Source organism: Sitophilus oryzae, unplaced genomic scaffold (genome assembly GCF_002938485.1).
Source record: "Sitophilus oryzae breed Bouriz unplaced genomic scaffold, Soryzae_2.0 scaffold_1507_pilon_pilon, whole genome shotgun sequence".
Taxonomy (NCBI): domain Eukaryota; kingdom Metazoa; phylum Arthropoda; class Insecta; order Coleoptera; family Curculionidae; genus Sitophilus; species Sitophilus oryzae.
In genome coordinates, this window is record NW_022146178.1 from 1,596,293 (window position 1) to 1,621,207 (window position 24,915).

Here is a 24,915-nt window from a genome sequence, read left to right on the forward strand (position 1 = left end):
ATAGTTGTATAAAGGTAGTAAATCTAGATGGAAATTGTGGCAGAACTTAAATTAACAGTGACACTATCGCGATTTATCGAAAAAGACTCTAAAATAGTTGGTTGTGTAGCGTGCGGTAGATCTCAGCAAAAATTGAGTGAAATAATGGAACTTTTCGCTAGTAAGTGACTATATAATATACATACGTGTAGTAAACCGATCATTTATGAAATTCACTTAAATTAACTAAATTATATATTTTTCTTGCATTTTAGCTTTTATTTATTACTTGTCAAAGATTAGATGTCAAAGAATTTAGATACGTTAATTTGACTTACCTGCTTCAGTAGCGTATCGGATGTTTGTGTTAATAAATACTTATTATAACATCTATTTTTATTAGAATTATATATTTTTATAACAACTACCAACATTTATTCACAACGTAAAATAAAACAACAAATTATTGAGTCTACCCCACGTCTACCCTACATCATAGTTTTACATTTTTTAAATAAAATTATAACGACACTGATAAACCGGAATTTAAGTCGGCCATATTTGAGGCCCATCGCGGTGTACCTAAGATTTTTGATATGCTCCTTCCTTAGTCTTCTTATTCAAAGGTTAAGTTGGTTATTTGGTGGGGTGGATAGCGTTGGTTAGTTCTATATTTCATAAAGCCGTCAAGTGCGTCACATCAACGACGTCATACCTATTAACGGTATTTTAGTAAGCTACCGTTTAACGGCAGTTTAAGTACAGCCAAAGTTTTAACACTCTGTTTGACCCTGTAACTAAAAAACTATGCATTTCCACACCTATGTTTATAAGAACTTTTTTATATCTTTTGATGAGAAATCAATGAGTATTTATTTAACACTTTGGCCAGTTAATGACATTTAACTTGCATTTGACATTTTTTAATGGTTTCTATTGACTTGGATTAAGATAAATTAATAAAATTGTGTTTTCTCATCAAAGAGGCCGAAATAGACAAAATATCAAGCGACAACTTTTAATTGGCATTGAACGGTCTACACTATTTCGCTAACAAGAGAAAGAAAGTCAGTGGCGGTGATGCTTTTTTTAGAAAAATATTCCAATGATAATAACGCATATGCACGTCTCTGATAAATATGTCGACACTGTTTTTTTGCATTAAAATATGTAGTATGTACTTATAGTTGAAAAAAAATGAACAATTTACCCCCCCCCCCTCCCCCTGTAGCTACGAAACAAAGCAGAGTCGGACCTAGAGTCGGATATATTTTTACATGAGTAATCTCCCCACGAGAGGTGGCTCATAGTTTTTTTAAACATCCTGTATAGCACATCGAGAATGCCTTTATTGCAAATTTCATGAATAAAAAATATTGTGAACTGTAAGAGTCTGTCTTTTTATAAGGCATAATTTTTACCTTTTCAAATTAGAATAAAAATAAGGCATTGGTAGTAAAATTGGTAAAAAGACCAATAACGCAGAATGATTTTAAATAATTCTCCCAGTTTAAACGACTTTTATAATTTATTACCTAGTTATCTGCCATTATATTATGTAAACTGACATCGATCGTCATTTCAAAGTCAACTAGACTACCTTTTTCCCGATCATAAGGTTTTACTGATTTATTTTTATACGTGTTTTTTATATCAATTTGCAACAATCAAAAGTGATAAATAAAAAATGTAATATATGTAAATTTGGCGGCACTATTGTCTGAGATAATTTTTCCAAATCGTCTTTGCACGTAGGAACTTCCACAATTTATTGCATATTAAAAGTCGTTTTATTATGTAAAGTCAAGGTTACAGCTCGATAAATATTAACCTCTGTTTTAAACTATATTTTAATTACGATAAAAATATAGTCGGTGAACATAAATACATTTGTACTAATTAATTCTGTTGTGCACATTTTTTCTGATCTCTCTGTGCTGTAACTTATAAATGTAATTTTCTTTTAGGCACTTTACAGGGCAATCGCACCCTTAAGTTGACTATTAAAGCATTTTTAAAACTTGTTCGCGAACCATAAATCACGAGCAATGTCAAAATCTAGCTGCTGAAACATTAATCTGCTAGCTTTATTAATATTCTTATCATTAAGAGTCTATTACGCTGTACTGTTCGGGTTGCTCTCAGGGGTTGGGTAAAGCGGATATGTGGCCGAAGGAAATATATATTATATTTCAGAAATCTGCCTAAAGCTTACCCTGATCCTGTCGTGTTAAGCCATACCCAAAATTCCAAAGACACGTGCTTTGATTAAAGCTTGATTAAGGTTTGCAGAGCTTCAGCATTAAACCATATAAATTATATATCACTGTAATCACAAAACTTCAATCTATTTCCGTATTGTAACGGAATATTCAATTATGTCTTTAGTTTCGAGAAAATTTAGTCCAAACATAAGAAATATTTTGTTGATGTTTGCCCATAAAAATCTTAAAAATAAAAAAGCTGTCTAAAAATGTGCTACAATACGGATATAGTATAATCCTTTATATTAAATTTCCTTCTTCATTTGTGTAAAAATACATAGCCAGTTTTACATAAAACGTTAAAGCCGAATGCTTATTTTGCTACTTTTTCGGACTAATGAATTTTAATTAAAACAAGGGAATGCCTGGTCCTGTAGTACATTAAATATTCTAATTATTTTTGAAGGCAGGTAAGTATTCTTATTTTAAAAAGAAATAATAGTATATTTTAGAATTATTACAGAGGAAAAAATAAAATTGAGAAGTAATAATACTATGCCAAATGGTCACTTAATATTTGTTTTAAAATTAGAAACTTTTTATTGTAAAAATATAAGTATGTTGACGTAATAAATTGTCGACAGTTACATAAAATTCATTCTAAAAATAACAATTGTTTTATTAACAATTTTCTAATTCCAATATTGGATATATGCTTATATAAATAATATTTTTAGTTTTTCTCCAAGGTTATCATCACAATTTAAAGTATTCCTTAAACAAATAACAAATACGGTATGAAATAACCAGTATAATTAATTTTCTTAACATCGTAACTCAATTTGATACCAACAATTTATTTTTATAGGGTTCCTTTTAAATCTAGTAAAATTTGAAATATTATTTGAAATGATTATTGAATTTTTTTAGTAATTTTATTTCATGGCATAATTTTTAACTTTTAATTTAGTAAAGTGAAATAATTTTTATCTTCGTGTTAAAGTAATAATAAAAATAAGTTACATACCATCCCCTTTCATGTCCTTGCTTATGTACAGCCACAGTAAAACCAAACATTGATTCTTCCCTTGTTCCATAAACCGCATAGTTAAAAGCGTCAATGTTGAAACCGTAAACAGAAAGACATTGCAAAAATATCACGCACAACACACAAAACGCACTGAAATTGCTATTGCAAAAAGACGCGCCCTTCATTCTGAAGTTTTTTTTCCAAATGCATACACTATGAATAAACAATTACACAATTTATTTAATTGGTTCAAAAATATTCGATGTACATAATTTCTTACTAATAGTATTTCGAGAAAAAAAAGCGCGTCGAGGAGCGCTTATTACAACGATGTTGGCATTTTTATACTTTCGCGCGTTTTAGTCGACTAACTCGAAAAACTTTAAGTTGGATTGGATTTAAAATTAGTTTGTACCCTTGCTCCACCTATATTATCATTTAACAACCAACTTCTTTATTTTTAAAACACTTCGTCCAGTATAGGCAACTAAACATACAGCATTGACGTGAATAAGTTAGGTTAAGTTTATGTTTTTGTTTTGTAGTTTTTTGAATTTTATTTAGCATTCGAATTGATTTATCTTCTATTAATTTAAAGTTAATAGAGTAAAATGTTGTATAATGATTGAAAAAAGGTTGTTGTAAGGTAATATATAAACAACCTTTGATATTTATTTCAAGCTTGTTTTTTAATAACAATTCTCTTGTTTAGGAAATCAATGTGATTATTGGGAATGCGTTTGTGTGGGCTAGCAACCCACGGATGTGTTTTGCATCATTTTTATTCTAGTCAAATATGTCCAAAGATATAATATAAGTACTAATCAGCAAATAGTTTATTCAGCTTGAAAAATATATATTATAAGAAGTCATTTAGAAATGAATTTAATAATGATGCATTACCTTGTGTTCATGTCTGTGATTTGTTTTACTGTAGCTCTAGGTTTGTAATATTTATGTATTATTGTACTGTTGTAATATTTAAAATGTGTGTTTTTAGAATCTCCAAATATTACCATTATTATACTTAGCCAAAACTCTCAATTTAATGTTAATTATGCACTAACACTTAAGGAAGCCATTCAGTTAGAAAGTAGTGTTTTATCTGTGGTGAGTTATTTTTTTATGTAGATGTATCTCATTCTAATCGTACCAAATTTTACTGTGAGGTTGTAACCAATATTGTAACTGAGGTAACTATATTACTTGCAGAAAGAACCTAAGGTATATTTTACTACCAAAGAATTTAACATTTCTGGAGATTGGACATTTTTCCCTTTAATTTCACCAATAGTAAATATTGCAGAATCCTGTGAATGGGTTGTATTTGTAGAGGATCGCTGTACTGTTTCTTTAAAATTACTTATTAATACTCTGCAGAACTATGATGCTCAAAAGGTATTATTTAAGAAGTACGCGAGATCTGAGTCTTAATAATTATTATTATTTAGGAGATTTGGATTGGCAATGCACTTCATGATACTGAGGCATCAATTATACACCATTTTGGGTTTTATAAAAATCCAGAATTTTTTAAATATCCTAATATAGGATCAGGCATTGTTTTCAGTATGCCGTTATTGAAAAGGTAAGCACATATATATTTAATTTAGTATGATATTTAGTCTATTTAAAATATTAATCAAACTTATATTTTAATACAAAAATTAGGAACATATAATTAATATGGTTTTATTTATGTTGGTTTTTGTAGATTAGAAAGTCAATTGGAAAATGCGAAATACAAAATGCCTGATTTTCATATAGATTCTGCATATGAACTGGCTTTGTTTGTTTATAATGATGGCAAGGGTCCCATGATTGTTAATGATAATGCATTTTGTAGTAAGGAAGGCCCTAACTGTGCCACATATCCGAGAGCAATACCTAACTGTGTAAGTTGCAATAATTTGTTTTTAATATTTTTTTATATACTTTTAGTTTGTGAATTTTACAGGGTAAAACTCATGTTTCTTCAATATTCTTTGCAGTAAAGACTTGTCAGAAATTTCATGTAGATCGAATTAAAGCTGTGAAAAAGACTTGGGGTCAGTTTGCTTCAAAAATTATGTATTTCAGTGATGTTGAAGGTAAGAAGTGATCCAAAATTAACATTTTATAATCAAAGTATTATCTTCGTAATAGATGCATCAGTGCCAACTGTTTCATTGGGTGTAAAAAATACGGATCATGGGCATTGTGAAAAAACCATGTCAATATTAAAATTTGTGGAGGATATGTTGCAAGAATCTCAATTCACATGGTTAGTTTTAGTAGATGATGACACTGTTTTAAGGTAAATACAGAGTTAATTAATTTTATTATCAATTTTTGTTTTTAAATTATCACAGCTTATAGAGATTATTATCACAGCTTATACAGCTAATTTTCTTTATTTTTAGTTTTAAATTTGAGCACTTTTATTTTAAATTTTATACCTATTTCAAAAAATAAAATTCTTGACAAGTGGGCGAAGGTGCTTGTTCATTGTGATCAGGTTATTTATCAAATGGAACTTATTTCAGTGTTTCTCGAATAGCTAGTCTTACAAGATGTTACGACACTACAGAGCCTATTATGCTAGGTGAGCGTTATCGCTTTGGGGGCCCAGGATCAGAAGGTTTTGATTACGCGACAGGGGGTGCGGGTATTCTGATAAATCAGGCCGCCCTCCAACTGTTAGCTGATTCTTGTAAATGTTCCAGACCCGATTCACCAGATGATATGATTTTAGGAGCATGCGCCGAGAAATTGGGTATAACTATTATTCATATTCCTCAAATGCATCAGGTATTGGAATTCTTTAAATTGACAGTGTGGAAATGAAGATTTTATTTTGACGTTTGTATTAGGCAAGGCCTCCTGATTATGCAGAAGGGCGATTGGCAACCATGGACGCAATTACATTCCACAAACATTGGATGATTGATCCTGTTCAAGTTTACCGTGAGTGGTTTGAAGCCGATGACAAGAAATTAGTGGAAGAGGTGTTAGCAAAAGTTGAATTGTAAAATGACTGAAATATACTTTAAACCAACTCATGATGTTTTTTTTTTGTTTTATTTCTGATACTGATTCTGTTTTATAACTTGGTTAATAAAATAATATATTCATTAAGTAACTTTTGTTAGATAGAAATACATACTGATATTTTTTGTCAGAATGGTATGAGCCTATATATTATTCAAAAATTAAATGAAACTATAACAATGCTATTTTAAGGGCTTTATAATTATTTTAATTTTATCTCGTTTAAAGGAATGAAGATCTGAGCTGGTGCTGCGATATGAAGTAAAAATGGAACCTTCGCCATTCCGTCAAGAACAAAAATAAATAAAATTATGCAAGTATAATTCCTTAAACTGTGTAATAATCAAACTACAGTATGTCTCCGGATTGGCTTTACAAGAGGAAAAATCTCTTTATTATTGACATTTTAAGAAAAATACATTCTTCATAAAAATGTTTGCTTGTTCTAAAACGGTTGATCCCGTTTATATTTTTCTAAATTTCCATACCTTTTTAGAGAAAATAAAAAACAAAGTCCTAAAAATCCAAACGCGTTTCTATGGTAATATAATTAACGTCATATTTTTTACTGTTTTAAAATGTTAGGGAAACAAGGTGAAACACAACATTTATAGTGATACCTACTTTAATAACATCAAAATCGACCCTATATAACCTTAAACAAAATTAATTAAACCATGTATTAAAGAATGAAACCGAAATTATATTACCGTGTCTTTTAATTTTGAGGACTTAGAAAAAATTCAATTAAATTACTCATGTTTTTTTTTTTAATTTTCTCTAAAGAGCTGTTTAGACTCTCAGTTAATTTGCGCAAACTGGTTTGCTCAAACCAAACTGCACCAATAAAATATTGTATAGTCTGGTCGACATTGATTTTGAAAATAAAATTTTCAAAATCTTTTATTTAAGGCAATAAAATTTACTTATAAATATATAAAATTTAATATTACATTGTACTAATAAAGAAACGTTAAAAGAGAAACAGCAAGTAAAAACTAATAAAGAAATAACCTAATATAGAAAAGTATTTCAGCATAAAGACACAAATTATTATTTTTGTATTATTTATCTAATTCTTCATTTGAGTGCCTTCCATATGTGTTCTTTCATATATCTTCCATCGATCACTTCCGGTTTCACCGGAAATAACTACAACTTTTGATTTTTAAATGGTACCCTCAGTATTTTTTTACTTTATTCGATAGAAAATGACACTGAATGGAATGACATATCATACGGCAACTTTTGACATTTTCGCATATGGTTTATTTCAGGCCGGAAAGTGAAATAGCAAAAGCGGTTCCACCGTTTCCACGGAAATTTCAAATAAAATAGTTCCAGCCTCGGGCGCTAGTTGGTAGTGAAATTAATTTTTAGGTTAAGAAATTGGTACTAGTTATTGCCAGATGGCGTTCAATCAGATTTTTTTTGTAGTTTCCATAGTTTCCAACGGCCATTGTCATACTATTGTCAAATTCTCAAAAAATCGCGCCAATCATAATATTATCAAAAATGATTATCAAAACGTTTTTCAAACTATAATTTGTTATATGTGTTTTATTAGACAATTCCCTTTGTTTTTGTGGCCCTAAAAATATAATGTAAGTCTTTTATTTTTGCCATCATTTAAGTACCTATTTACATTTACTCCATTTACAAAACTTTGGGCGTATTACGTTGGTTTTGTTTTATTATAATAAACGATGTTAAAATATTTGACTTATAAATAAAAACTTTAAATAATAAATAATATTTACACATGTTTGGCTTTAATTTTATTTAATAATTGTATAAATTATACTGTTAAATCTTATTTTTTACACATCACAACGATACTTGTTATTAGTATTGTTAAATTTGTGTAAAAAATAAGATTTAATAATCAAATTTAATTATTTTAGAACAAAACAAAGAATATACCTAGCTAAAAAAAATGGACTCTGCCATACTGAAAAATGGTCCTACAGAAGTGGCGCTATCTATTGAGTAGGGCTTGTTTTAAATGGATCGAAGCGCGGGCTTTTTAAATGAGCGTATTTATTGAATTCTACTCTAAAATAATTAAATCTCATTATTAAATCTTATTTTTTACACAAATTCAACAATACTAATAACAAGTATCGTTGTGACGTGTAAAAAATAAGATTTAACAGTATAATTTATACAATTATTAAATAAAATTAAAGTCAAACATGTGAAATATTATTTATTATAAAGTTTTTATTTATAAGTCAAATATTTAAACATCGTTTATTATAATAAAACAAGACCAACGTAGTAAATATAAATAGGTACTTAAATGATGGCAAAGATAAAAGACTTACATTATATTTTTAGGGCCACAAACAAAAGGAATTGTCTAATTAAAACACATATAACAAATTGTAGTAAAGTTTGAAAAACATTTTGATAATCATTTATTTGATAATATTATGATTGGCGCTATGACCTAAACCCTACTCAATAGATGGGGCCACTTCTGTAGGACCATTTTTCAGTATGGCAGAGTCCATTCTTTTTCTAGCTAGGTATATTCTTTGGTTTATTTGAAATTGTAACATGCGCTTCATAACGACAATTTGACTCGAAATACCAAGTTTGTTGTATCAAATTATTCGTAAAAAATGCTTCTTCCAAATATACTAATGAGCCACTCTCGTTCCATTTGAAAAAATTGAGATATGCTTAAAAATACGATTTGGGCATCTTTTAACCGATCAGGACAATACACGAAAAACATTAGACGATCAAATCTATTTTCCAAGGCTCCTTCACAGTCATGGCACTCTAGATTCAAATTTAAAATACAATTTGTATTTGAGCGAAAATGTCAAAAGTTTACATATATGTCATTCGATTCAGAGTATCATTTTCTATCGAATAAAGTAAAACAATATTGAGGGTGTCATTTAAAAATCAAAAGTTGTAGTCAGTTCCGGTGAAACAGGAAGTAACCGAAAACCATTGAATACGTCTTAACATACCAAATCTCGTTTTTTTATCCGAAAAAATAAAAAAGATAAATAGTAGGTTAATACCTTTGAATAAGAAGACTAAGGAAGGAGCATAATGCTATCCATGTATTCATGCATGGTGGGCGGAAAAAGCGCCATAAAAGCACTCTAGGGTGGGGATCCTTGACAGTTCTGTTTGACGATTCATTTGACACATTTGAATTTGATTTGAAATTTTGTGGATTTGTCAGTCTTTATGGAGCTTATTTTATGTTGTTTATTATTTATTCTACTACTGATAGTTATATAAAGGTAGTAAATCTAGATGGAAATTGTGGCAGCACTTAAATTAACAGTGACACTATCGCGATTTATCGAAAAAGACTCTAAAATAGTTGGTTGTGTAGCGTGCGGAAGATCTCGGCAAAAATTGAGTGAAATAATGGAACAACTTTTCGCTAGTAAGTGACTATATAATATAAATACATGTAGTAAACCGATCATTTATGAAATTCACTTAAATTAACTAAATTATATATTTTTCTTGCATTTTAGCTTTTAGTTATTACTTGTCAAAGATTAGATGTCAAAGAATTTAGATACGTTAATTTGACTTACCTGCTTCAGTAGCGTATCGGATATTTGTGGTAATAAATACTTATTATAACTTATCTATTTTTATTAGAATTAAAATATTTTTATAACAATTTTAATAACTACCAACATTTATTCACAACGTAAAATAAAACAACAAATTATTGAGTCTACCCTACATCATAATTTTACATTTTTTAAATAAAATTAGAACGACACTGATAAACCGGAATTTAAGTCGGCCATATTTGAGGCCCATCGCGGTGTACCTAAGATTTTTGATATGCTCCTTCCTTAGTCTTCTTATTCAAAGGTTAATACAAAGAAACATAAATGCATGTACAAAGTAATGAAGTTTAATTGCGTTCTCTCTTATCAAATCATTTTCCACGCAAACGCCAATAACTCGGAGTCATAAACCTGGTTTCAATATTAATTCAATTCGACGTAAAAGAAAAATCCATAATTTATGAAATGTTACGAGCGAAACCTCATGTTACCGAAATGTTTTGTATCCTTTAAAATTCTATGGCATCCGCCGCCGTTGCAACGACGACGCGCCGTAATAAAACTCGGTCACGCTGAGATAACAGTTTTCTATCTCCGTGCATTTCCAACGACCAGATACAGAAGTCTGAATCGACGTTTTTCGCAAGTAAACGGTCTTAAAGGCGGCATAGGGGTCGTTAGTCGTCATATTTTCTTTTATGCGGAAGCTGTTGCTATCGCGCATTATGGATAATGGGCAAAGGCGTAAAAGAACTGAATCGATGAAATTTCAATTGGAACATTCCAGGAGCGAGAATGAAAAAGATTAAAAATCATTTTTTTATTTTATTTGAAGACTTGCGGATCATACTTTATGGAATTATGAAACAACTATTTTTGCCTCTGTAAAAGATTGCATTATTTAGATTTAATTCCAGATATCTCAAGTCAGAGGAAAGGTGTATAGAAGAATTATTATCTTAGATTTTTTTTTTAGAATTTAGAATGAGTGGGAGGGGGGTTAATCACTTCGACCTTAGAGATCCATTGTGTCCCCCTTTCTTGAATCATAACTCATCATACAGTCCCAGGGCTTTGACAAAAGCCAGTATCTGGGACGGTTTTATAGAGGGTAGTTCTCCATCTCCAATATCAGTCGTACCAAAATTCATGGCACGAATGGTTGTCGTCTCGGCGCACTCAGTGATGAGGTGTACTGGTGTTTCACCATCTTCCCCACAGAATCTGCATTCGCCGTTTCTTCTTAGTTTCAATCTACTGAGGTGTTCATTGAGGAGACAGTGTCCCGTTAAAAACCCCGTGACATCCGAAGATTGTTCTTACTCAGACCCAGGAAGATCTGTAATTTTTCTTGATCATAAGCCCTCAGAAACTTCTTCGAGTGTCTTAGACCATTGCAAGATTTCCATTCCAGGTTGCGGATGGAATCTTCCAAGTTCTTGAGTTCCGCCTTGAGTTGGTTACCACTTGGAAAGCAGAACGGTTCTGGTCCAGTTAGTGGAGTGTTAGCTCCTTTCCTAGCTAGATTATTTGCTTTTTCATTGCCTTCTATCCCTTGGTGAGCAGGCACCCAGAGTAGGAGGACTTTGTTTTCTTTGCCTAATTTATTCAGCTTCTCTATGCATTCTTTGACCAATTTCGAATTGATCGATACTGAGTTGATCGCTTTTAACGCTGCTTGACTATCAGACAAGATGGCTGTTTCTTGTTTCCGATAGTTGCTATCTAAGATAAGTTGTACGCATCTTTCGATAGCGTAGATTTCTGCCTGTAGGATACTAGGGTAAGTGCCCATTGGTTCGGAGTATTTAGCTCTCGGTCCAAACACTCCGATCCCTGTTCCCGTATTGGTTTTGGAAGCATCAGTATACCAAGTTATGGTATGGTCTTTTAACTGCTGGGCAAGCGTTTCTTTTCTTCAATCCTTCTTATTGCTCAATACTACATTGACATGTTTGTCAAAGTTGTACGTTCTTGGCATATCGTCCACTGGGAGTTGCAGAGTGGTATTTCCTTTTTGAGGGTGTTCCAAGCCCCTGATCTGACAATTCTCCCAGTACTCATTCCGTTAGTGACCATTCTAATCATTGTCGCATTGGCAATCTACCAATGACAATGTGCAGTGGTGTTAGATCTAGAATAACCTCCATTGCTGCTGTTGGACAGGTTCTCATGGCTCCTGTGATGCAAACACAGAGTCTCTGGAGTCTGAGTCTCTGGACTTTGCATAGGTTTAGCCTTGCCGTCCGTTGCTCTAGTTTTGTGTACCAGGCAACTGCTCCATAAGTAATCATGGGTCTTACTATCATGGTATACATCCAGCGCAAAATGTTAGGGGAGCAGCCCCATCTATTTCCCGCCAGTCTTCTGCATATCATGAGAGCCTTTATGGCTTTGCTGGTAGTGTTCTTAATATGCCTGTTCCACAGGAGTTTACTGTCCAGGGTTATTCCCAGGTATTTAACTTCCTGTGTTGGCAGTATTTCCTTTCCATCTAGTTGGATTCTTTTCAAGGTTTTCAGACTTCGCCTTCTGGTGAATGGCACTATCGCGGTTTTTTCTGAGTTGATACTCAGCCCGACAGTCCTACACCATCTCTCAGTGATACGGAGTCCTCTTTGGATAATATCACACAAGGTGCCTGCATGTTTCCCCCGAGCGATCATGACTATGTCATCTGCATACCCAATGCAGTGTATTCCCGCTAGAGTTAATTCATCTAGTAGTTCATCCACCACCAAGCTCCACAGCAAAGGGGAGGTTACTCCACCTTGTGGAGTTCCTTGCGTTGTTTTAACAGCTACAGTTTTGGTGCCCATCTGAGCCTCTGCTGTTCGTGTTGACAGCATTTCCCAAAACCAGCGAATAATAGTTCTGTTCACCCCTCTTGTTTCTAGAGATCGCCTGACCACCTTATGTGGTATATTGTCAAACGCCCCCGCAATATCCAAGAAGGCACAAATTGCTGTTTCTTTGCTATCCAGACTTGTCTGTATTAGCTCCGTTAATTGGTACAGAGCAGTTTCTGTGGATCTGCCCGTTCTATATGCATGCTGACTATCATGCAGTGGTTTAACCTTTAGATGATTTTCTCCAATATGGTTGTCAACTACTTTCTCCAGCGTTTTTAGTATGAACGATGTGAGACTAATAGGCCTAAATGACTTGGGATTTGTCCAGTCAGTTTTGCCTATTTTGGGTATGAAGATTACTTTTGCTCTTCTCCATGTGGTTGGTATATATCCCATCGCTAGACTGCTTCTTGTAATGCTTAGTAGATGGTGAATTATCTTAGATACGCATGCTTTCTAATATCAGCGTAAGCGATTTTATTTTGGCGAAACAGATCGAATAGAAAAGAATCTTTGAAACGTTAATTAGGAATATCACTCAAAGCCAATTTACAATGAGACCTTTAACATAAACTCTCTCTATCGCGCGTAATTTAATTAAACTTACCAGCATCTATTCGCAATTCAATTACAAAGTATCCTCACTGCGTGGCATCTCCAAAGGCAAAACGAGAATATCAAACCGCAGCCGCGTTGTGCCTGTTCTATTTTAACGCTGTCTTAATGTAAACCGCCAGAACAAACTTCATAACCACCGGACCGTTCTACTTTGTCATCCGTGTTTTCATCGGGGCCCTTTGCTGCAACGTCAACGACAATATACTCTGTCTGTTTGGCATGTTCCAATCGAGATAGAAAAGTAGGTTTGGTTGCGTTGCGAATTTACGGTAAAGCGTGGATTATGTAGCGATCGGCTTCAGTTTGTTTTTAGAGTTTCATCAACGACATGTCCTTTGTCTCTTACTCTACGCATCTAGATACAATTGGAATTGTGGCTTTTGTTTGTTAACGTCCATCAACTTTATGTCATTCAATTAAATGCGCTATTGTTAAGCAAATTTGTTAAATATTGTAAGGATTAAAGTCTGTAGGCTTGGTGCATTTCAGTTGTTGATTTCAAAAAATTCCGACCGCAGCGCTGTATACGGCAGAAATCAGAAATTTTCACTACGTATTTCACGCAGGCCCGGTTACAGTTCATGTTGATCGCATTAAAATAATATTGAAATCATAGCTTTGTCATAAGTCATAATATTTAAGTAATTTAGTTTTTTGCTGGCACAGTTATTGAGACTATAAAATACTCAGGTACGAGGTTTGTGTTATGTAATGCTGTTTGGGATAGTAAAAAATAAGTGAAAAAAATCCGAACTATAAATCTGTCCAACAAGAAGATCCTTGACAGTGATAGATGTGTCTGTCATTTTTAATTTCAAAGTAGTTTATTTTATTTTACAAAGAAATAAGTTGGTACAACTGGAACGCATAGCAGGAAATTAATATATGTATTTAAAATTTGACTGACAAGTAACTTCAAAAGATTGTGAAAAAAACTGTATAAAACTGAAAAAATGTAATCGAGTTATTTTATTTAATAAAAAACGGTATGTGTTAATACAAAACAAACAAAAACAAGACACCACATACCAAAAAATATAAAAAGAACTATTTCTTACTTTCAAGCTTTATGAAACTTCCCGCATTTATGATTATATTTATCAATATAACTTATGTACAAATACAAATTTGTAATATTCCGCAGGAATAAATAAAACAACACAAATAAAACAAACTATTTTATTAATAATAACACTTACCAAATTTTATACCTCACAGGTTGATTAATTAACTTTAATCTTAGAAAAGTATAGAACGAAACGTGCAAAAGAAAGTGAAAATGAAACCTATAGTCGACTACAGAAACGAACTTAATTTTTTTAAACCAGTACCTTTTGTTACCTACTCCAGTTTTTAGTATGTGTTTAGTATGGTCTTTCTACCATATTCGAGATGCACTTATCTACGACGAGATGGTATACGAACTTTATTGATAGTAACTGTATTGGTGTGTCTTTATAAGACATTCTGCCTGGGCAGCGTGTATTAACCATAAACTGCTCTGGGTTCTACAGTTAATTTTCACTCGATTTTTCCTCCACTTGACTTCAAAAGACACAAAACACACGTAATAACACGAATCAAAATGCATCATCTTCCAAAACGCAGGGTATTTGACAAAAGTTGTCACAAAATTATAACCTATAATTTGGCAAGACTTTGACAAACGTCAAAAATCTAAAGGCGAGTTCATACCCATCGGCGTCCGTTTGTCGTTCATCGTTCAGTCAAACCAATAAAATTGAAATACGATCTGTCATTTTTGAAATAAACCAATAAAAACTGGTTAAAAACAACAAGTGACGACGCATGACGAATTTATATTTAAACCCATCCATAGTTAACTTAAAAATTATTAGAAACTTTTTTTAGTAAAATAAATAGATTGGTATGGGACGTCATCTGCTTTTCTTCTGTCATCGTCTGTCGAAATCTTACCTGAGAAAAAAAAACAGAGTATAGGCATCGTGTGTTGTGACAATTTCAAATGTTAATAAAATTACCAAAAATATGTTAACGCATAAAGGAGATCGTAATTAGGGCATTGTTTGGTGCAATAACATTCAATAACTCAACTTTCCCGGATATTAAACTCTCCCGAAACAACATTTTATAGGTTCATAGTTTCTCACATCGATTTGATCAAAAGCAAAAAAGGATTCAAGTAGTTCGACGAAACAAGTATGTAAACAAAGTGCTCGTGACATAATAAAAAAAATATCATAATAACCAATATGACATATACCATGAGAGGATCTACATATTTCAAATGCTAATGTTTATCTGTGTCGTCTCTACTGAAGTAACGACTTGCTCTAGAAAGTTGCTTTTTTAAGATAGTTAATTGGCTCTTCTAAAAATTGTCGTCGCCGGATTTTTTGTTTTTCATTTAAATTAAAAAAAGTATTTTTTCCTGATATCGTGGCGGATTCGCCAGGCTTCAACTAGTAATATATAATTTGCAATATTAACTATATGTCGAATGCGTCTCAAAAGTGTCTCACCCCCTATAAGTTTTTTATTTTTTCAGATAAAAAAAACGAGATTTTTTATGTTAGTATATAACATAAATTAGGATTGATTGACGTATTCATTTGTTTTTGGTCACTTCCTGTTTCACCGAAAATAACTACAACTTTTGATTTTTAAATGGTCCCTCGGTATTTTTAAACGGTTTTATTTAGCTCGACCCGTACGGTATTTATTTATTTGTTTGTTTATTTGGGTCAAAATTGGAAATTGAAATTTAAGTACCTTCCTGTTGTCAGATTGATCTGAAATTTGGTACACACCTTTAGTTCCGATGACAATACAATATAGTAATATCAATAACATTGTAAATCTAAGATGGCCGCCGGTACAAAATGGCGGATTTCATATTTTCCACAACCCCTCAATATGGGTATCAAATGAAAGGGCTACACTAGTAGAATACTGTGATTATGACAAAATTTAAAATCCAAGATGGACGTCGTTATAAAATGGCGTATTAGGTGAGGGCATGAGTAGTCGTGTCCAGAACAGTTGTGTTCAAGATTGTGTGATGTTAGAAGGACAGATAAAAAAATAGGTGATTAGATGTACCTACGTAGTTAGCGGTAGCTTTACCACCCAAGTTAAGGTAATAGGTTAAAACGTGCTGAGGACTGTAGGTCATTAGGGTGGCTAAAATGTAATGTCGCAAGCGTTTTCCCCTCAAGATTGGGCGCCTCTTGTTGTATATTATAGCCTTGCCCCTCTACTGGACCTCTGGGGGGGTCGACCGTTAAAATGTCCATTACTCGTGGGAACAACATGGAAACAATAAATAAAAAAACAAACAAAAATAAAAACGAAACTGCTACACAACGAAAAAGAAGGCTCGAAAAGGCGAAAGAATAGTATAGAACGAAACGTGCAAAAGAAAGTGAAAATGAAACCTATAGTCGACTACAGAAACGAAGAGAACGGTTAGCAACAGAAACACCTGAGCGTCATGAGTCCAGGCTAGCATCACAACGTGATAGACAGAGAGAGTTGTTAGCGGCAGAAACACCTGAGCGTCATGAGTCTAGGCTGGCATCACAACGAGAGAGACAAAGAGAGTTGTTAGCGTCAGAAACACCTGAGCGTCACGAGTCTAGGCTAGCATCAGAACGCGACAGACAGAGAGAGTTGTTAGCGTCAGAAACACCTGAGCGTCAGATTGTAATAAATTATCAGGTAAAAAACCATGTAATAATGATGCACTAAATGATTTAAATAGAATGAGGAATATTCGGTAGGCATTTCCGTTAAATACTAAAAACTAGAAAATAAAAAATCGGTAAAAAAACTTTTAAGTTAAACGGTTTTATCTTATGTGCACTGAAAACTAGAAAATAATAATAACAATTATGTATTTTGAACTTCTAGCTCAGAAATATTTTAGTACTAGGCAGAATATAGCTTTTAGACATATTAGACTAAAATAAAAACGTGGGGCCTATTAACTATTGCTGTAATACTTTCTTCTATACTAAGTGTGGATTGCATCGACTTACTATAATCGTAACTGGAGATTTTGACAATCAATAACCAGCCGTGGCGGCTTCACCATCGAACGCCGAGCTCATGATCTACCAAAGTATAAAGATATGCTTTGCCATAGGTAGGAGTTCAGAGGGGCCCCACGTTTTTATTTTAGTCTAATATGCCTAAAAGCTATTCTGCCTAGTACTAAAATATTTCTGAACTAGAAGTTCAAAATACCTAATTGTTATTATTATTTTCTAGTTTTCAGTGCACATAAGATAAAACCGTTTAACTTAAAAGTTTTTTTACCGATTTTTATTTTACTTTATTCGATAGAAAATGACACTCTGAATAGAATGACATCAGCATATCATATGTCAACTTTTGACTTTTTCGAATATGGTTTATTCGAAATTGTAACATGTGGTCTCCATAACGACAATTTGAGTCGAAACACCAAGTATGTGGTGTGGTATCAAATTATTCGTAAAGAAATGCTTTTTCCAAATGTGCTAATGAGCCACCCTCTATCCATTTGAAAAAAATGAGATATGGTTAAAGATACGATTTGGGCATCTTTTAACAGGTCAGGACCAAGACATTAAAAACATTCTACGATCAAATCTATTTATCCAAGGTTTCTTGATTAAAAATTAGTGTTTTTAACATAGCCATGGCACTCTAGATTGAAACTTAAAATACAATTTTTTATTAAGCGAGAATGTCAAAAGATGACATATGATATGGCATTCTATTTAGAATGTTATTTTATATCAAATAAAGTGAAAAAAATACCGAGGATTTATAAATCAAAAGTTGTAGCCATTTCCGGTGAAACAGGAAGAGACCGAAAACAATTGAATACGTCAGTCAGTTCTAATTTATATCATATACTAACATATCAATTATCGTTTTTTTATCTGAAAAAATAAAAAAGTTAAAGGGGTGAGCCACTTTTGAGACGCACCCAGTTGAACTAAAATTTCGTTATAGCCGAAATTGACACAATTATGACCCCACTTGCAAAACCGGTGCGTAAAACTATGCTCGCTACCTGAGTTGAACTCATCTAAAAAGTGTTTTTAGCTGGAATAATAAATTATAATACAAGTTAGACCCTTCTGAAGATATCAAAATTACTTTTTTATTGTTATTTTTAGAATTTTCAGAAATTACTTCCTAACACTTTTGAAATAATTATTCCGTAACCGTAGATGGAGTTAAAACCAAACTATATATTTCTATATAAAAAAAAACGTTTTTTTCTTTTAAATTAAGTTTACACACCTTCCTAATTACTTAATGAAACGCCACTGCCTCTACAGAAATATTAAGCGTTAAATTAAAAGTGAACAATAATTTTCCCTTTTAAGTGTACCATTTTCCGAAACTATTCTTTCAGGGCGCCGAGGAGAACGTTTTTGCTTCATAAATCACCCCGGCAATAATTTACACCCTCCATTGTTTTATTTTGTTATGATTTAAATTTTCTTTTGCTGTTGTGACGTGATTAATGACTGGATTACAATATTTACCACCCGTTGTCTGCTGTTGTGAAGTTCGCTATTTGTTTAGCTTAATGTTGAATCTTGACAATAAACACTCTATTGTTTTCGAGAAAAAAGCGCCGAAGAAAAATTTGATGTTTTGCCAAAATTACGAAGGGTCTGGATTGATGGCTTGGTGTCGTAATGAGTACTTTTTTATTAATTATCTTTATTATAGAGTAAAAAAATCATGCTACTGTCAAGCAATAAATATATAAATCATGATATATGATATACAGGGTGTATCAGAAATAAGTGCAAGTATTTTAACTGGTAGTATAGTTTACCCCCAGAAACAGGCCTATGAGGTTTTTTCGCGAAAAAAACAAATTTTGAAAATTTGAAATATTTTGAAGAAAATTTTTGGAATTCTTTTATTTTTTAGTCAAAAAACATAATTTCTTGATAATATGGCAACATAGGTATTAGATTATTATATTACTATTAAATTTACAAGAAGGAAAATCCAGAAAAGATCCAGTGGTTCTCAAAATTTTAGCAAAAAATCATTTTTTTGGAATCTGTTATTTTGGACTTATTTGAAAAACGATAAAGAGAAAAAATGTTTCTTTTGTCGAGATCTACCACCGTCCGATTCCGATAAAAAGGTCCGATTAAATTTATATCTCCGAAACTAAAGTTCCAAGAAAAGTCGTAATATATCTACAAATTCATTAACCCACTAGTAGATATAAAAAGCATTTATGGTAAACTCTGTCTCAAATAGTTCAGATTAAATGTATATCTCCGAAACTAAAGTTCCAAGAAAAGTCGTAATATATCCACAAATTCATTTACCCACTAGTAGATATAAAAAGCATTTTTAGTAAACTCTGTCTCAAATAGTTTCTGAAAAATAAATTAATTTTCTTAAAAAGGTCCGATTAAATTTATATCTCCGAAACTAAAATTCCAAGAAAAGTCGTAATATATCTACAAATTCATTTACCCACTAGTAGATATAAAAAGCATTTTTGGTAAACTCTGTCTCAAATAGTTTCTGAAAAATAAAATTAATTTTCTTAAAAAGGTCCGATTAAATTTATATCTCCGAAACTAAAATTCCAAGAAAAGTAATATATCTACAAATTCATTTACCCACTAGTAGATATATATATATTTATGGTAAACTCTGTCTCAAATAGTTTCTGAAAAATAATATTAATTTTCTTATAAAGGTCCGTTTAAATTTATATCTCGAAACTAAAATTCCAAGAAAAGTAAGTAAGGTCCGATATATATATATATATATATATATATATATATATATATATATATATATATATATATATATATATATATATATATATATATATATATATATATATAGATATTTGCACTTATTTCTGGGACACCCTGTATATAGCATGTTTGTTCCTATATGACAGCACAGAGTTTAGATAGATGCAGTAGAATTCTTAAAATAAATTTAACAGTTTTATAAACAGTTTAGAAATATAAATTTTTCTTGTTATCACTGAATTATGAATAACTACGAATCTGTATATTATTTCAAACACCATGAGAAATCTTTCTTCGGCTAAAAATTGTGACTGAACAAAAAATAATCTAGAGTTTTAATTTTTTTGTAATAAACATTTACAAAGCTTTATTATACCTTCTCAGGAAGTGGAATATTGTTGCTAAGGCTTTTATTTTTGGACATTACAAATATTGTATTTTCATTGATATTTTGCCGATTATCTGGAAGTGTTGAGGCTATAATAGGTGATTTAGATGGTCATACTAAACCTATGACACTTTTTATTTGAGATTTCCTAGAATTATTTACAATAATTAAGAAATAAAACAATCACAGTTAATTATTGTTACAATATTTATTTGCTTCTCTGGATCCTACAGGCATTAAATTACCTAAATCCTCGATTAAATCTACTACGTAAAATTTTACTTTTTCGTCAGTATCCAGACCTTCAAATACTGCTACTTCGTTCCAATATATTTTCAGATTACCTTTGACTAAAGAACAAGGTATACTCACTTTATCTGCTAAAGCTTTAAATAGTAAAGCTCTTTCACAGTGAAATCCTAGTCTCAGATAGCCAATTGGAATTATATTGTTTCCTAGTTTGTTTTTTAAGCACTCTATTTGTAATTTGTACTCGTGAATCTTTTGAGGTAATGTTAGGTGTTCTTTTGGACCGCAAAGAAGTGTATCGATATACTCTGCCAGAAATCGACATCTGGTTTGTATGTCCCCTTGAAGATACTTTTCATATTTTTGGATATGGTAAATGTATCTTGGAAGGTATGGATCTGATGAGATTCCTCCATAATTAATATCAAAAGTACCTGAATCGTGGGAAGTTATTGTTAGGTTGCTGTTTTCTGGAGATTTTTTAATTGACGGAGATGATTCAAACGATTTTGAATAACTTTTTGATATGAGCAATGAAGTTTGACTTTTAAGCTCTGGTAAGTTTTCTTTTACAACTTCGAGTGAATAGTCAACGACATATATAGTCTGATAAGGTGATACATGGATATTTTCAAGGACATCTAAAAATGGAAACGGTGCAGTCCAAGGTCCGTTAATCAAATAAAATCTGTTTGGGAGTTTCTCTGTTACTTCCAGTCGACCCATTTCGAAAAATTTGATGGGTAAATAATAACCCAAAGCCATATTTAAGACTTTTTTTATAAGCGGTATTTTGGATTTTAAGAATTCATCAAATTTCCTCAAACTTCTGATTAAGCCACCGTGCAGAAAGGCCATAGCGACGTCCTCATAGACAAGAGAACTGAAAAGAAAGTATAAAATTTGCGTTAATAATTCTACATCTTGACAGTTCTCCATAACATTCAAGAACGTCTTTGGTCCATTTTTTTGTAGGAAACATTTTCTAAAATCTTGTGTAGGTAGTACGCTTGTTAGTATCTCACAGCACAGACTTGAGACAGATGGAGTAGACTCTTTAAACAAAGTTAACAGTTCTACGAATAGTTCAGAAGATATAAACTCTTGTTGATATAACGGATGAACTAGGCATCTATATATTATTTCGAGCACCATGGCAAAACTTTCATCAGCTATTAGTTTTGATTTGACTAAGAAATAATTTAGAAGTATAGGCTTGAATTCTTTTGCCATAAAAATCTCTATAGCTCGATTATACCGTCTTATAAAATGGAATATTGTTTTTAGGGCAATTTCATTATATGGATCCTCTTCGTCATTCTGTCGATTTAGGATATCCAAAAGTGTGGAGGCTATAACAGGTGTTAGCATTTGTTCACAACAGTATTTGTGGGTAGTTAAATTTGAGACAGTCTGGCATGTTTTGTTAATAACGAATTTATTGGAGTATCTAAAAAAGTATAAAACTGATTCTTCAACGGACAGATCAAAAAGCATCTGCTTAATTTCGGGTACGCTTGACAGCTTTAGAAAAACTTCAATAAGAGGAGTAAGATACTTTGGATGGCAGGTTTTTATCCATTGACATAGTTCTAAAAATTCTATTGACTCGATGAAATAAGTGCTAGTTTCTTCGCTTTGTATACAGTTAAGTAAGATTTGTATTGCTTTTTCATGCTGTTCTTCACGACTGTCCCTCATGATAATCGCTAAAAGTTTTTCAACTAAATGTACTGTTTTAAAACCATCTTGTAGAAACGATAATTTAAAACTAGTAATCTTTTCTAAAATATCTAACACTAAATTAGATATTTTAATATCTTCGTTGTTGATGTGATTCAGAATAGTACTAGGGTCATAGTTGTTGCATTCAGGAACAGCACTTATCGCTGCTGGTATATCCATTAATCGAAAAAACAGTAACAATGTGTAATATTGTACCGTCGAATTCTTAGAAAATTTGATATTCTCCAAAACAGGACTTAGAAGATCTATTTTGAATATAAGAACGGCTATGCGAGGCATAGCTGCAATCTTTGATAAAATCTCTATACAGTACTGTCTAACATGGACATCTTTGTGGTCGATGAACATATCGGTTATTTGAAGGAAAGTTTCATCGTATATTTCTTGATCAATTTCATTTAGAGCCTCTTCAAAATTTAGGACTTCAGTAAACAACCGCAAAGAAAGTCTCAAAATGCAGATATTCTTTGATAAGTTCTGTGTTAATTTCGGTATTAATCCCTTTTTAATCAGAAACACTGAATTGTTTTTATTAAGATCGGCATATTTTGATATAAATAGAAGGGCTTCTAGAACTATATCGACTTCTGGAGAATCAAGTATAGTTATGGATGTTTCTACTTGCTTTGTATTATATAGTTTTTCTTTGATTTCGGTCTGCTTAGATTTGTCTAGTTTACTGGCTATCGCTTTGTCTCCTTTTTCTGCTTTATCCGCTTTGCCTACTTGTATTGACATTTTAAATGAATATACTTAATATTTTTAGCAACAACAGTTTACTCAAAGAGTTTACTGAAGTAAATCTGTCATGTTTTTGACATATTATTGTTTTCTGTATTAAGGTTATCTTTTAGGTTATATATTTTTGTTCGTGAGTCAGTGGCGCCGCATGGTTTTATTTTAAAAAATAGAATCAATATTTCGATATTTTAGGAGAAAATTTATATATTTTGGAGAACATATAACATTTAGTGCCTTAAATTAATCGTTAATCTGCATTTTAATTAGATCAAATATAGGTCTTTACTGTATTAATCGAAGTAAAGTGTTTGAGACACCGAGATAAGTTTCTGAAATTGACGCACGTCTAGTTCTAGACGAGAAATTTATTCGATATTAAATTATTTAAGAAAATAAGGGCATTTCTGTTGAAAGCGGCGGATAACTGTAATTTTTCGATTTAAATCCGCCGGTCGCTCAAAATTGGCGGTTTTAAAGCCAACTAATTCCGAACTCATTCTGGAGAAGATTAAACTTCCTTTTTAATAAAATGTGCTTTCCTAATAAGCTTTTGACTCAGCCCTTTCCGTTTAAAGTATTAATATAGTTTACTTATTTCCATAATTCGAAAATTAAATTGCCTTTTTTCAAGTCGTTCGTAGTCGTTATTTTATTGAAAAGTCAATTAGTAGTTTTAAGTTAAAAAGCTAATAGAGTAATGTCAAGGGAACTTCTAATCATTGAAAAATGGCTTATAAAATAATAAAATTTAAATCTAAAAAATATAACAGCCGTTTAAATAAACAGGGTGTTTAAGAAAACATAGGTCCGATTCTGCTTTGTTTCGTAGCTACAGGGTGTTAAAGTGTTGATATTTTTTCGATTTATTATACGTTTCTTCCAATTACTTTTAGCATTTCGAATGAAATTTTGAGGGTAAAATTTACTATATTTATATTCTATATAAGACATATATAGAATATAAGACATTATATTTTCTATAAGACATATTTTAATTCTAAAAAAGTATCGACATATTCACCAGGGACGTGCATGTGGGTTATCACTGGAATATTTTTCTAAAAAAAGCATGTACGTCACTGACCTTTTTTCTCTTGTTAGCGAAATAGTATAAGTAATTTAATGTCGATTAAAAGTTGTGTCTTGAGATTTTATCGATTTCAGCCTCCTTGATAAGATAAACGCAATTTTATTAACTTGCCTTGATCCAAGTCTAACAACAACCTTAAAAAAATAATATCATTATCTTGCGAAAGTTTTAAATAAGTGCTTATTGATTCCTCATCAAAAGACATGAAAATAGTTCCTATAAACCTGGGTATAAAAATGCATAGTTTTAGACTTACAGGATGTTAAAACTGTAATAATATTTAATAATAAATCATTTTGTGTTTATATCTGGTTTCTATATCTTCATTCTACAAGCAAAACACAATAAGTTGAAAAAAGAAGAAATTTCAATGCATTTTTTTTCAACAGATATAAAGCTTTTACAGACTTAATGGATATGAAAACAATTTATAAATGAAACTATAAGTCTTATTCTGGAAGAAATCTGGAAGAAGTCGAACATGAAAAAAACTCGGACGTAGTATGTTTTACATGTAGCTTGATGATTATTTGATATTATTATTCAAAAACGGGGTGACTCTATTTTAAGCCTATAAATATTTAACAACTAAAGAAGGAAATTATGCTAATTACTCCAAAAATAATGAATGGGGGTAAAATTAAGC

General features: G+C 31.8%; 3 protein-coding genes across 4 annotated transcripts in view; 1 reads left to right on the top strand and 2 right to left on the bottom strand.

Moving 5' to 3' along the window:
* The window catches only part of LOC115878279 (integrin alpha-PS2), a 250,658-nt gene extending 247,073 nt beyond the window's left edge, over positions 1-3,585 (bottom strand). The window contains exon 1 of the mRNA XM_030894733.1: positions 3,211-3,585. Within this exon, the coding sequence (XP_030750593.1) occupies positions 3,211-3,398 (188 nt within the window). The 5' untranslated portion in view covers positions 3,399-3,585. The remainder of the gene's footprint in view (positions 1-3,210) is intronic.
* A 130-nt stretch (positions 3,586-3,715) lies between these two features.
* LOC115878281 (beta-1,3-glucosyltransferase) lies at positions 3,716-6,252 on the top strand. Of its 2 annotated transcripts, none has more exons than XM_030894734.1 (10): positions 3,716-3,859; positions 3,926-4,156; positions 4,214-4,323; positions 4,426-4,611; positions 4,665-4,801; positions 4,928-5,108; positions 5,171-5,303; positions 5,359-5,509; positions 5,739-6,003; positions 6,066-6,252. In XM_030894734.1, the coding sequence occupies exons 2-10, from the start codon at positions 4,093-4,095 to the stop codon at positions 6,222-6,224; spliced, it is 1,386 nt and encodes a 461-aa protein (XP_030750594.1). In that variant the 5' UTR covers positions 3,716-3,859; positions 3,926-4,092; the 3' UTR covers positions 6,225-6,252. The 2 variants fall into 2 exon arrangements, with proteins under 2 accessions (XP_030750594.1, XP_030750595.1); XM_030894735.1 differs by having other exon boundaries at positions 5,919-6,003; positions 6,066-6,250.
* Positions 6,253-20,632: 14,380 nt separating this feature from the next.
* Positions 20,633-23,176, bottom strand: LOC115878252. The gene is made up of 2 exons (XM_030894675.1): positions 22,543-23,176; positions 20,633-22,476 (listed from the first exon to the last, which is right to left on the bottom strand). The coding sequence occupies exons 1-2, from the start codon at positions 23,174-23,176 to the stop codon at positions 20,633-20,635; spliced, it is 2,478 nt and encodes an 825-aa protein (XP_030750535.1).
* Positions 23,177-24,915: the final 1,739 nt, after the last annotated feature.